This window comes from Schistocerca cancellata, chromosome 4 (assembly GCF_023864275.1).
Source record: "Schistocerca cancellata isolate TAMUIC-IGC-003103 chromosome 4, iqSchCanc2.1, whole genome shotgun sequence".
Taxonomy (NCBI): Eukaryota; Metazoa; Arthropoda; class Insecta; order Orthoptera; family Acrididae; genus Schistocerca; species Schistocerca cancellata.
The window spans coordinates 770,211,433-770,226,560 of NC_064629.1; the positions used below are offsets into that span (position 1 = coordinate 770,211,433).

Consider the following 15,128-nt stretch of genomic DNA (forward strand, 5'->3'; position numbering starts at 1 on the left):
GAGTGGTGGATGTTTTTTCCCATGTTTTCATTGATCAGGTCCCAGGCTGCCTTGCATGAGTTGTAAGCTCCTGTGCTGAACCTATCATTGCTTTTCTTTTTGGCATCTTCTACATCCTTTCTATAAGTATTTTTACTTTTAAATATTTGCTGTAAAATATTTCCCTTGCACTGGGATCTGTTGCTGTTTTGGAGGGATCATGTACACTCAGGTGAAAAGTCATGGGATACCTCCTTTTGCCCATCACAGTGTAGCAACTTGATGTGACTTGGACTCTACGAGTCATTGGAAGTCTCCTGCAGAAATGTTGAGCCATGATGCCTCTAGAACATCCACAATTGTGAAAGTGCTGCCAGTGCAGGAATTTGTGCACAAACTGACCTCAATTATGTCTCATAAATGTTCAGTGGGTTGCATGTCGGGCAGTCTTGGTGCACAAATAATTCACTTGAATTGTCCATAATGGTCTTCAAACCAATTGCAAACAGTTGTGGCCCAGTGACATGTTTGGGAACATGAAATCCATGAATGGCTGCAAATGGTTTCATGCAATTGAACATAACCATTTGCAGTCAGTGATCAGTTCAATTGAACCAGAAGACCCAGTCCATTCCATGTAAACACATCCCACACCATTATGGTGCCACAACCAGCTTGCACAGTGCCTCATTGACAACTTGGGTCCATGGCTTTGTAGGATGTGCACCACATTTGAACTTTACCATCTTACCAATTGAAATTGGGACTCATCTGATGAGGCCATGGTTTTCCTGTTGTGTAGGGTCCAACCAATAGTCATGAGCCCAGGAGAGGCACTACAGGCAATGTCATGCTGATAGGAGTGACACTCTCATTAATCATCTGGTGCCATAGCCCATAAACACCAAATTTTGTTGCACTATCCTTCTGGATACATCTGTTATATGTCCCAAATTGGTTTCTGTGGTATTTCACACAGTCTGGCACTGGCAATTTTATGAAAAACCTGCTGTTCCCGGTCATCAAGTGAAGGCCGTTGGCCACTGCATTGTCTGTGGTGAGAGTTAATGCCTGAAATTTGGCATTTTCGGTACACTCTTGACACTGTGAATCTCAGAATACTGAATTCCCTAGCGATTTCTGAAATGGGATGTCTGATGTGTCTAGCTCCAACTACCATTCCACGTTCAGATTCTCTTAATTCCTGTAGTGTGGCCATAATCTTGAATTACTTGAGTACAAATGACAGCTCCGCCAATGCTCTGCCCTTTTATACTCGCTGTATGCAATGCTACCACTATATGTATACATGCAGATCACTGTCCCATAACTTTTGTCACCTCAGTGTAAAGCAGTACAATGCATTTTAATTCGTTCAGTTCACTGGTATACCATGTTTTTTCTTCCTCCACATTTTATCTGTGTTGTGGACATGTTCACAAGAAATTTTTTGGTCTTCTGTGGCTTTATAAAATCAAATTTGGTTTTAATGGTCTGGAAGAACGCTTCAAATGCATCAGTTGCTTTCATCTCCTGTAATCCAGGCTACCACACTACTGCAGATAGTGCTGTCTGAAAAGCAGTTAATGTTTCCATATTTATGAACCTTTTTGTGAGTAAATAATTATAATGCCAGGAGACATTTGGTTGATTACTAGGTCTTTTTATATAAATTTCCTGGACCAGTGCTCTGTGGTCAGAGATCATTGGGTCAACTGCAGTCATCTCATAATCCCAAGTATTTAGGTTTGTAATCACAGTTTCAAGGCAAACAGCACCTGTGGTTGGTAAATTGTTTTGCTACAGATAGTCTCGGGTTCTTCGGCCGATGTTCATCTATTGATTTTTCTGACGTTTCGCCAGCACGAGTGGCTGGCATAGTCAAAGCTTCACCCTCCATTGCCGGTGGTGAACTGGAGCCGAGCTCGCGGACGCAGACTATATGTACCTGGCGCACCAACGTCAGAGGGCTTCTCCGCGGTCATTTCTGATGCGGTTCTCCTCTTGCTATCCGCGACGGTCGTTCGCTGCAGTACGGGAAGCCAGGATCCATTTACCTTAAGGCTTTCCTCTTTCTTGTTCAAGCCTTAAGGTAAACGGATCCATTTACCTTAAGGCTTTCCTCTTTCTTGTTCAAGCCTTAAGGTAAACAGATCCTGGCTTCCCGTACTGCTGCGCCCGCGAGCTCGGCTCCAGTTCACCACCGGCAATGGAGGGTGAAGCTTTGACAATGCCAGCCACTCGTGCTGACGAAATGTCAGAAAAATCATTAGATGAACGTCGGCCGAAGAACCCGAGACAGAAGCCAATAGGCAGTTTGTCAACAAGTGGCCACGAAAGCCTCAACAATTTTGTGTTGCTACAGATATTTCATAACTGGATATTATGTTCATAAAGTCTCTCTCCTTAGTACTCTTTACCAAAATGTATATTGAAATCACCACACAATGCAGTTTTTTTTATTTCAGTTTTTGATTAAGTAGCTCAGGCAAGATTCCATTTGGATGAGAAAATTTTCATAGTTGCCATTTGGAGAATGATGTACTGAGACAGTAATTATATTAAGATCTAATAACGTCAAAGCAGCCAGCTCTTCTAATCGAAGGTCCACACAGAAGCTTTTTAAGTCAGTTTCTTTAACACTGAATTTTCTGTATATATATATATATATATATATATATATATATATATATATATATATATATATATATATATATATATATATATATATATATATATATATATATATATAGGTACACTATCAAAGAAAGCAGTTGTTCTGTACCATGCAGTTACCAAATCTGAGTATTCAATACAGTTGTAGTACTCAGGTTCTTGCACTGAAAATTGAAGTTCACATACACACAGTACTTCTGGCTTCATTTCTTCTATACAGAATGATGACACACAGTTTTTTTGTAAGATATTGTACATTGGCACTGCGTATAACAATGCAAGAGAGATTCTGAGCATTATGTGATCTCTTTAAAGTCAGGTACTCTTGGTGTCTGTCACAAAAGAGCTTATTTCACAGGAATATTGCCCAGTCTCCAGAATGTGCCACTTTTGACTGTGCTCACATGTAGCCATGTCCTTTTTCCACATACAGCATTCCTTGTTTGTCTGCTATACCAACTATTGTTGTGGTGCTACTTTTTGATTTGTCACTTGCAGATACAACAGAATTATAGGGTAGTGAGCCTGCATCCTTTTTGGTGTGTAGTAGTGACTTTTGTATGAATGCTTATGGTCGTCAGCCAAAGTCTCAATACATTTTTCCCTTAGTACTCACAAAGGGTTTTGCTTCATTGCCAAAATATACATTTCTTCTCCATTTCCTGTGTACTTCTTGAAAAGGTGCCTCTGCATTTTTTGCAGAGTTTTTGTCTGAGGACTTTTCAACATTGTTAGAGCTATTTAGATTGTGACACTGATCTGTTCATTTCATATGATTGTTTGCTATTTGCATCTGGTGCATATGTCACTGTAACAGTTTATATACTTGAGAAGTTATTCATACATATTAAGTCACTGCACCGATTTATTTCAATTTTGTACCATTGTTTCCTACTTACCCTTGAACCACAATCTTCTGCAGAATTTTGTTGTTGGCGATCAATTAAATGTTTAGGGAAATCACTTACAATATGTAACAAACTGTTATCTTCACCTTGTTTGTCTGGAGAGCTCTGATGCACAAGGCTTCATTTGTTTAGTGTTTATGCTTTGGTTGTGCGAGTTCATTTTGTGGGTAAATCAATAAACACAGACTGAAAATAGAGTATTCAGGCACTCCTGGTGTTGTTATTCTTCATTCTGAAGGATATTTTGGTATGTTGGAGGATATAATTAACCTCTGCCTTCCATAATGTAGGTATGACATAAGCCACTATAGGGCACTGCCCTCAGTTGCATGTTTCTCTAGTTAGTGAATTAGCAAGTGTGGTTTATTGAATTAAAGGTCATTGTGGAGTGACAGAAGTTGTTGTTATTGTTTAGTGAGGTACTTATCAGTAAACTAATTTATGACATATAGATAGTATTTTTTCTTTGCTCTAAATCAAACTGATAGTTCCAAATAATCTCATGTGTGACAGTAAAATTTTGTATCTGGGTAGCAGCTGCTCTCTCAGACACTATTGATAAGACTATTTTTTTTAAAGAGTGGCTTCATTTCTGCATAATTTTATACATCTGGGATAAAACTTTGTTTGAAAGATTGATTTATTAATACACACTTAAGGTTTGGTATCTGAATTGTCTTTTTTAAATCAGTAATACTGGAAGACACTACAGCCATATGAAAACATAAGTTGTATATGTTTTACAGTATATTTGATTATTCAGTAACAAGTAATTGAATGTGCTCTAGGAATAGTAAGAATATTACAGAGTTCAGCCCTGTTGAAATGTTTGCTATGAATTTGATGTTGGAGTGTGGCTTTATATGTTTGCAGTCATGTTGATTTGAGTTGTGCCGTAATGTTGATATGTATGTTTACTTTCAGCCAGTGCTCAGTGTTGGCTAAATGGGGACGAACTGAGCCTGGAAAACACAAATGGAACAAGTGCTTCCCTGAGACGGAAAGAAGGGCTTCTGACGTGCCCTGGTCCAGGTGACCCTAGTCATTATACAGAGTGCTGTTGGGATTCACGTTATCAGTGCTGCCCTGTCCAGTCAGCAGCCTCAATGGATGATCAGTGAGTGATGATATGCTAATATTTCTATGTAGTAGTAGTAGTAGTAGTAGTAGTAGTAGTAGTAGGAGGGAGGGAGGGAGGGAGGGAGAGAGAGAGAGAGAGAGAGAGAGAGAGAGAGTGTGTGTGTGTGTGTGTGTGTGTGTGTGTGTGTGTGTGTGTGTGTAAATTGACATAGTACGGCACTGGTCATCTTCATTTTCAGATTCAAGGCTCTGACTAAAACATGCTTTGTGTGCATTATTTTTTATATCTGTGCTTTTCAAAATTGATGGTGTATTCATTGCTATCTGTATCAACATTTTGCAAAGAGTAGCTGAGAGCCGATTCATGAAATTGAAAATATAGTACAATGATTTTTTTCCCTCATAATATTGTGATCTTCTGAAAGCTGGTTGGGAACAAGAATATTATTAAAAGTATAGAGTGAAACTCATAAGGTTCGGGGAAAAAAAAACCACACTTGATTTAATGTTAATAAACAGTGAAAAGAGTAATGGTGAGAAGTAACCATCCCCCATATAGTTGAAGTGTTGAGTGACAGACAGGCTCAGAAATTATAGCAAAACCATTGGATAGTGTCCTTGTGTTTTTTTTTTGTTTTTTTTATTTTTTTAATTTTTAGTAGAAAAACGTAATTTGTTAAGGTTACAATTTTGGATGTGTTGTCTAGTCAGGAAAAAGATGTCTGCAAGTTATTTAAATGTTCTTTCAGATTTGTGTACTGGGAGATTCTGAAGTATACAGTACTATGAAAAGAGTGAGTGGCATATTTGAGCAAATTATCATTTTCATTTTAACAAGTAATAGCCTGGTTTTACCATTATACACAAAAGGTGGATATCTTCTTCTTTTTCCTGGCCTTACCAGTAAATTACATGAGATGTACTTTTCGATCCAATTGATCCATAATGAGGAGATCCTCTGGGATGTGTGACATGGAAGAAAACAAGAATACACCAAAAATATTTACAAAGTAAGAACAGATATGCTATTGTACTTTCCACAGATCCCAAAATGAAATTTCTCTTGTCGATGTGGAATTGGTAAAAAAGAGAGAGAGAGAGAGAGAGAGAGAGAGAGAGAGAGAGAGAGAGAGAGGGGCATATTTCCATGTAAAAGGATATAAAACTTGTCACCAAATAATAAATATTCATTACACTTAGGTGCATATGATAATTCTTACTCTTGTAGACCCATATCATCTATTTAAAACAAAAAATAAATAAATAAAATAAAAACATTTTACAGTACTTACTTACAATGATCACATTACTGTGTAAATTTGTAAAGAAGACAGATTGTATCCAATATTCACAGCATGTGATGTTGTTATTAACACACATGTATCAGTTGGTTCTGCTCAGAAATTCATCAAAGGAGTAGGAGGAGTTGGCCACCAATAAATCCTTTAGGCTCTTCTCAAACTGAACTTAATTATTAGTTAAACTTTTTATGGCTGCTGGCATATTATGGAAAATATGCACTTCTTCTGAGTAGTGGACACTCTGCTGAACCAAAGTGACTGACTTTAAATCTTTGTGAAAGTTATTCTTATTTCTAGGATTGATTACATGAGCTGAGCTGTTGGTTTGAAAAATGATATATTTTAATGACAAATTTCATTAAGAAATAAATGTATTGGGAAGCAGTAGTTAGCGCCACAGTTCTTTAAACAACCCTCTGCTGGTCATTCTTGAGTTCACACCATAAATAATTCATGTTGCATGTTTTTGGTGAGGAGTACTTTAGCTTAGCTTAATAATGTACCCCATAAAATAATCTCATATGACATTATGAAATGAAAGTAAGCATAATACACCAGCCTCTTTATTTTTGTATCATTTACATCTGATAACATTTGCATAGCAATTAGAGATTTGTTTAGGTAGTTCTGTAGTTCTGTGGTATGCTCCTCCCAGTTAAATTTATTATCAAGAGGTAATCCCAAGAATTTAACACTGTCAACTTCTTATCTCTGCTTGTCATTATATTTTAAGCACATATTGGCAGTAAACCTTTTACAAGTTCTGAACTGCATATAGTATGTTTTTTCAAGGTTTAATGACAGATAATTGGCTAGAACCATTTATTAATGTCCATCAAAATTTCATTATCCGACCTTTCTTAGGCTATACATGATTGACTATTTATTGCAACATTTGTATCATCTGCAAACAGAAAAGTAAGGGCACTAAGATGGAATCTTGGGGGATGCTACATGCTATTAGTTCCCAGTATATGGGGTCAACTTGTTAATCTGGATTTGGCAATGATAGTGGTAGATAGTGGCCAGATGACTTTCCTGTTGTCACTCCTCCCGGGGACGGTATTTGTGTGTCTCATCTGTCTTCGTGTAGTGTTAACCCATGTGAAAGTATGAAACAGTTTTCAGAATATGTGCAAATCCTGTAACTCAGGCAGGATGTTGGTACCAGCCCAATATTCACCGAGTCGGATATGGGGAACTGCCTAAAAATCGCATCCAAGCTGGCTGGCACACTATTCCTCATAGCTAATCCACTGGGCAGATTTGATCTGGAGCCAGCACACCTTCCCAAATCTCAGAAGTGGTATGATAATGTGCACAGCTATCCTGGTGGTTTATGCAAAGCCCACCCTTACATCCCAAGTCCACCATAGTTTGTCAGAGATTTCATCATACTGCTATAGTTTGTGATGGCTATTTAATTGTGGTTAAAAGGGCAACTCATTCACAAACTGCAGCCATGTGCTCATTCCCAGAGTTGTGCTTCAATTATTCTGAGACATCTTTGGCACAGACATTTTCCAATGTTCACTAAGGAAGAGAAAATGTAGACGTTAAAGATGACATATATATCTCCCATACTCTGAAGCCAAAAAGTTGGATGAAGTCCTGCAGCCACTGATGTTCTTTACATAATTTTTGTTGACACTAATAACTGTCTGTCCCAAAGGCAAACATCTAAACAGATGGCCTGTGAGACGAAATATTATCTGCATGTCCAAGTGCTTATGTAGTAGAGCCTCTATTTAAAAAACTGATGGTTCCTAATGGAAGTTGTGAGAAGAAACAAAAATAGAGAAAAGCAGTCAGTCACTAGGAAATTTCAAATCGGCACACACTCCATTGCAGAGTGAAAATTCATTCTGGAAACAATCCTCTAAGCTGTAGCTAAACCATTTCTGTGCAGAACATTTCTTTCAGAAGCATTAATCCCACGAGGTAGGTAGGAGAACTTTGGTGAAGTTTGGAAGGTACAAGTACTTCAGGTGGAAATAAAGCTGTTCATACAGGTTTGTGAGTCTTCTTTGGATAGCTCATATGGTAGAGCACTTGCCCCCAATAGGCAAAGGGCCCCCATGTTTGAACCCCAGTTCACCACACACTTCTAATATGCTAGGAAGTTTCAGGTCCAGACAAGTGGTCAGAAACAAACTGTGGTGGTCAGTGTAGTCTTTCTACACCCCGCCATTGGTAGCTCACAAATGGAGGGGGAGAGAGAGAGAGGGGGGGGGGGGGAGATAATTTCTTAATGTTTTAAGTTCATGGTACTCATTATAAATGAAAATCTATCTTGAAAGCTTCACATTGAGAATTTTATACAGAAACTGAATTCTGCTTTGACATTGGAATACCCTCCATAATTACTTTCCAGTGTAAAAGGTTGTTGTTATTGCTTACTTTTACTCTGTTTTCTTATATGATCTAATTGGGGTAGTAGCGCATTTCTGGAAGATGTTCTTAGCCCAAACAAGGGCTTTCAGAACTATTTGTGTTGTCAGTTTATAGACATTATGTAGGCCACATCAGAGAATTTTAAAAGTGGCATCCTGGTGATTATAAACTGCATCATATGATTTGTAGTTCATAAAATGAAGTAATTGAAAACAAATACAGCACTCACTCATTCAAGAAACCCCCCCCCCCCCCCCACACACACACACAGTGCTGACAACAAAAGTGAAAGGAATGGCCAGATGTCAGTGTAACTTCGCACATGTGTACACCGTTGGTGGGTGTGTAAATGATTAGAATTGTAATTCTTCATTGTTGTCCATGTTTAGTGTTGTTACCAGGCCTAGTAGGGTATATAAGAGATGTGAAAAGTGTTAGATACTGAGTGATCACTGTGAAGGACATGGAGATGCCACTTGTGAGACAACATTATTGACACCTGGCAGCATTTGAAAGGTGCCTCATTGTGAATTTGGCCAGCTAGTCAAATCGTGCAATATACAGATTTTTGATGCATTGAAGTGCGACAGTTGGACTGTATGGGAACGTGAGTGCTGGCATACTCATCATCAAGGTTCTGGTCAACCACGTATGACCACTACAAGGGAGGATAGCTGTATCAGGCTGCAGGGCTGCCACACAAATTTGTTAGTGATACTGTGTTAAACAGCGACAGTGATTGTGACAATTGTGCAGTACTCTCGTACAGTTCTTGGACTGTAGTACACCATACAAAACAGTTATTTACCCATTGTACTTAACCCATTAGAACGGAGTTCTCATTAACAAATTATTTTATTTTCAAACTGTCACACGGTGTATGATTTCTCCTGCAATGCTATCATAATAGGTCCATCCAGAGACGTCAGCTAAGAGACTGCCTAAAATATACATCAAAGCCCGATGTTCTCATCAGCCTTCTGCATTGTTCGTTAGGATTCGTGGTATCTTCTGTCCGGCGTACTCCTGGGAGCTGTGGTTGGTGCCGAGGTCTCTCTGCACGTGCCCCGATGCCACCCATAGCCCAAGAAACACCTCAAACAAAATTTGCACAAAACTAAATGGAGACAGACATCTAAAATATGTAAATGAAAGATGAGTTCACAGAATAACATCAAATTACATGAATGAATGCCAGAGCAACATCGTAAAACAACACATTTACTCATTCCTATATATCATCAAGGGAGCAGAAATTTTAACGTGTTACATTCACACACATTTCAAGGTTTTCAGTCTCAAATGCAGTAGGAATCAGGTGCTTATAATTAAATGGACAGTGTTCTTGCTGCTACAGTGAGGAATGTGTACATCGCAGGGCACTGAAACACTGGAGGTATGTTCATTAATAAGTGCATTCATGGAGTATGCTGAAAAAAAAAGTTCACTTTCTATCACCAGGTGAAAAATATGACACTGTAAGCAGTCAGAATGTGGAATGTTTCTTGTTTTGACCTCAGTATGCTGTTTGTCACTTGGTGAAAGGTGTTGATTTCTTTTTGGAAGTGACTGTTGGTGTAAAGGGTTAAAAAGATTGAAGTTTTCTGTGTGAAATTCAGTGGCTATGGAGAAGAAAGACTGTACAGTGTTGGTAAAGTTATTTTATCAGAACAGCAGCAATAGCAGCGCTGCACTGCAAGAGTATTGCTGACAGAAAAAGTGGCAAAGAGGCCCGAAGTCAATAAATGGGCTAAATAATATGACAGAAATTTAGAGGAACAGGCAGTGCAGCAGGGAGACATGTCTTAGCCCATTCCCATGACAGTTGTTGATGAAGTTGCCGTAGCTATATCCAGCCATGCCACACATGCTTCAGATTTTGCAGCCAGTGCTCAATCTGTGTCACATGAATTGTTTCTTCCCTTGTCAACTTTTCGAATGATTTTGCAGCACATGCTGGTATTCCTACAAGATAAAGAATAGTCAGCAGATAAAGGCCCAAGATAGGCTGCAATGCTGTGATTATGCCCTTTGGTTTTTGGCACTCATGGAAATGTATGACATGTGACAAGGGAATTTTCTTTGGACGGGCAAAGTATTTTTTACTCTGCGTAGTGTCGTGGATGCACAGAACAATCACGTGGTGTTCTCCCACCATATGTTGTTTAGGAGCATCCACTGCACTCAACGTATGTGACTGTTTGGTGTGGATTCGCAAACTCCTTCATCCTTTGTCAGTTTTTCTTCTAGCGGCTGACAGCTCACAGGCCTGTTGGATGTACAGTGACATCTGCATGTTATAAGGACATACTTCTGTAACACTTATTCCAGCTTGCAAGAATGCAACTGTGTCCACACCACTATTTTCACACAAGATTGGATGACACCACATGTCAATTGCCAGGTGAAAGATTTACTTCGAGCAGCCTTCGGTAATGACTGCATGTTCTAAACCCATGTGACTTCTGGTTGTGGCGGTTTCTGAAAGATTGTGTCTGTCAGGGATGTATCCAGACTCTTCCTGATCTGAAGGAGAGCATACAATGACATATCATTCTGATTACTATGCTGTGAACAACTGTCGACCATGGCGTGTTATGGATGCAGCATGTTGCTGAGTTGGGAGGCCATACTGAATACATGTAACTTGTGACTGTATCCTAATAAATGAGCCACAATGACCATCATCACATGTTTGATCATTCCTCACCTTTCCCTGCACCCGCACCACACTACGACCACTTAAGAGTGCCATATTTTCACCTGGTGGTAGGAAGTGGAACTATTATTTTTTTCAGGATGCTGCACAAGAGCACCAATTAATGAACATACCTATGATGTTTCAGTGTCCTGCAGCACTTGGAATACCATAAGTTTAAATATAACCACCTGGTTTAAATATTCAACCTGTTCCACGTGATGAGCCATCTCGGGTAGAGCCTGATGAAGGTAACGAGTCACGTCAAAATATTGTGTGTGGATGACACTGATATTCGGTAGAATGACCGACGCTTCAAGATGTCAACTTCCTCCTTAATGAGACATATGGTGGTAGCAGCAGCGTCATTATTGACTGTACTCTCTCCCCCAAAAGCATGGACCTTGCCATCGGTGGGGTGGCTTTCGTGTCTCAGTGATAAAGATAGCCACACCATACATGCAACCACAACAGAGGAGTATCTATTGAGGGGCCAGACAAATATATGGTTCCTGAAGAGGGGCAGCAGCCTTTTCAATTGTTGCAGGGGCAACAGTCTGGATGATTGACTGATCTGGCATTGTAACACCATCCAAAATGACATTACCATGCTGGTACTGAGAACGGCTGAAAGGAAGGGGAAAACTACTCCGTAATTCTTCCTGAGGGCATGCAGCTGTACTATATGGTTAACTGATGATGGCATCTTCCTGAGTAAAATATTCCGCAGGTAAAATAGTCCCCTCACTTGAACCTCCAGGGGGGACTACTCGGGAAGATGATATCAGGAGAAGCAAATCTGGCATTCTGTGGATTGGAGCATGGAATGTCAGATCCCTTAATCAGGCAGGCAGGTCAGAAAATTTAAAAAGGGAAATGGATAGGTTCAAGTTACAGTGGGAATTAGTGAAGTTTGGATGCAGGAGAAACAGGACACCTGGTGAGGCGAATACATGATTATAAAGTCAAATAGAGGTAATTCAGAAGTAGGTTTAATAGTGAATAGGAAAATGGGAATGTGGATAAGCTACTATGAACTGCATAGTGAACTCATCACAGCCAAGATACACTAAGCCCACACCTACCACAGTAGTACTAGTTTATATGCCAGCTAGCTCCATGGATGAAGAAGTAAAAACTTTGAGGTTCGCCGATGACATTGTAATTCTGTCAGAGACAGCAAAGGACTTGGAAGAGCAGTTGAACGGAATGGACAGTGTCTTGAAAGGAGGATATAAGATGAACATCAACAAAAGCAAAACGAGGATAATGGAATGTAGTCAAATTAAGTCGGGTGATGCTGAGGGAATTAGATTAGGAAATGAGACACTTAAAGTAGTAAAGGAGTTTTGCTATTTAGGGAGTAAAATAACCGATGATGGTCGAAGTAGAGAGGATATAAAATGTAGACTGGCAATGGCAAGGAAAGCGTTTCTCAAGAAGAGAAATTTGTTAACATCGAATATAGATTTAGGTGTCAGGAAGTCGTTTCTGAAAGTATTTGTATGGGGTGTAGCCATGTATGGAAGTGAGACATGGACGATAACTAGTTTGGACAAGAAGAGAATAGAAGCTTTCGAAATGTGGTGCTACAGAAGAATGCTGAAGATAAGGTGGGTAGATCACGTAACTAATGAGGAGGTATTGAATAGGATTGGGGAGAAGACAAGTTTGTGGCACAACTTGACTAGAAGAAGGGATCGGTTGGTAGGACATGTTCTGAGGCATCGAGGGATCACAAATTTAGCATTGGAGGGCAGCGTGGAGGGTAAAAATCGTAGAGGGAGACCAAGAGATCAATACACTAAGCAGATTCAGAAGGATGTAGGTTGCAGTAGGTACTGGGAGATGAAGCAGCTTGCACAGGATAGAGTAGCATGGAGAGCTGCATCAAACCAGTCTCAGGACTGAAGACCACAACAACAACAACAGCTCCATGGATGATGAAGAGATTGAAGAAATGGATGAAGAGATAAAAAAATTATGCAGATAGTTAAGGGAGACAAAAATTTGTGATAGGAGACTGGAATTCAATAGTAGGAAAACGAAAAGAAGCAAAAATAGTAGGTGAATATTGACTGGGGGAAAGGAATGAAAGAGGAAGCCAATTAGTAGAATTTTGCACAGGGCATAATTTAATCATCGCTGACACTTTAAGAATTGTGACATATACGTGGAAGAGACCTTGGAGACACCAGGTTTCATACTGGTTACATAATAGTAAGACAGTGATTTCAGAACCAGATATTAAATTTTAAGACTTTTCCAGGGGTAGATGTAGAGTCTGACCACAATTTATTGCTTATGAACTGTAGATTAAAGCTGAAGAAATTGCAAAAAGATAGAAAATTAATGAGATGGGACCTGGATAATTTGAAAGAACCAGAGCTTGTTGAGGGTTTGAGGGAGCATTGGGCAAGGGTTGACTAGAACAGGGGAAAGGAATACAGTAAAAGATGGATAGGTAACTTTTAGAGATAAAATAGTGAAAACAGCAGAGAATCAAATATATAAAAAAAGGCAAGACCAGGCAGAAATCCTTGGATAACACAGGACATATTGAATTTAATTGAGAAAAGAAGCAAACACAAAAATGCAGCAAGTGAAGTTGGTGAAAGGAAATACAAACATCTAAAAAATGAGATTGACAGGAAATGCAAAATGGATAAACAGATATGGCCAGAGGACACATGTAATGATTTAGAAGCATATTTCACCGGAGGAAAGATAGATACTGTCTACAGAAAAATTAGTTTTTGGAGAAAAGAGAAGCAGCAGTATGAATATCAAGAGCTGAGATGGAGAAGCAGTACTAAGAAAAGCACGGAAAGCTGAAAGGTGAAAGGAGTATATAGACAGTCTATACGAGGCAGATGAACTTGAAGGGAATATTATAGAAATGGAAGACACAGATGAAGATGGGATGGGTGATATGATACTGCAAGAAGAATTTGACAAAACACTGAAAGACCCAAGTCAAAACAAGCCCCCAGGAATAGATGACATTCTGTCTTGGGAGCGCCAGTTATGACAAAACTTTTCCATATGTTCAGATAACTTACGAGTTTGCTGCTGGGTGACGTCATCGACCACCGCCGATATTTCGACAGGAGCACACCCTGCCATTCTCAAGGCACAACTGCAAGGAGGAAGCAATGTGCAAGGGAATTTAATACCTCCATTCACAGAGGAGAAACAAGGAAGATACCAAACACAGAACAAGTAACCACAAAGTCAACACACAACCAAAGATAACCAACATCAGAGATATCGATAATGACTATTAATCTCAACAGGTGAGGTAGCACTAATTCTGTCCCTCTGTTTTTTGATGAGAGACAGATCCGGATTCCAATAGCATTTAAACAAAATCCACCATCTCTGTTTATCAGGTTGCTTGATAGTTTGATTTCAACAGCTTCCTTAATAACACTATCCCAATAGCTGGGCGTGCAAGCCAGAATCTCCGTGTTGTTGTATTCCATAGGATGACCGGTGTCAAGGCAATGTTCTGCAATAGCGGATTTGCTCGGCTGTTGTAAGTGTGTGCAACGCTTATTTTCAATACACTGGTCTTCCACAGTCCTGATTGCCGGACCAATATATAACATGCCGCAACGGCAAGGAATACGACAGACACCAGCCTTACGCAAACCGAGATCATCTTTTATGGACGCAAACAGGGCCATAATCTTATAAGGTGGTCGAAAACCACAACATGGCCAATCCTATTGGAAATGCTTCCTGCGTAAGGCAAAAGGGCTGTAGACTTGGGTGCCACTTCGTCGCTATCATCACTCACATGTTGCACAGTAGGCTGATTGCGCAATGCACGATTGATCTGCCTCTCACTATAACCATTCTGATGAAAGGTGACTTTGAGATGTGATAGCTCAGCTGCCAAACTTTCAGGGTCTGACATAATGTGGGCCCTGTGAACCAAGGTACAAAGTACTCCTTCACACTGAGCTGGATGGTGACAACTATCAGTTCACAGATACAAGTCAGTGTGAGTAGGCTTCCATTAACAGAATGTCCCTATGTACCATGTCTTCCTTCTGACCAACACATCGAGGGAGGGAAGGCATCCAT

The 15,128-nt window shown here is 39.7% G+C and overlaps 1 protein-coding gene across 1 annotated transcript in view; it reads left to right on the forward strand.

The window, feature by feature from the left end:
* Positions 1-15,128, forward strand: part of LOC126184574 (uncharacterized) — a 54,391-nt gene that overhangs the window by 25,520 nt on the left and 13,743 nt on the right. Inside the window, exon 2 of the mRNA XM_049927004.1 lies at positions 4,488-4,680. Within this exon, the coding sequence (XP_049782961.1) occupies positions 4,488-4,680 (193 nt within the window). The remainder of the gene's footprint in view (positions 1-4,487; positions 4,681-15,128) is intronic.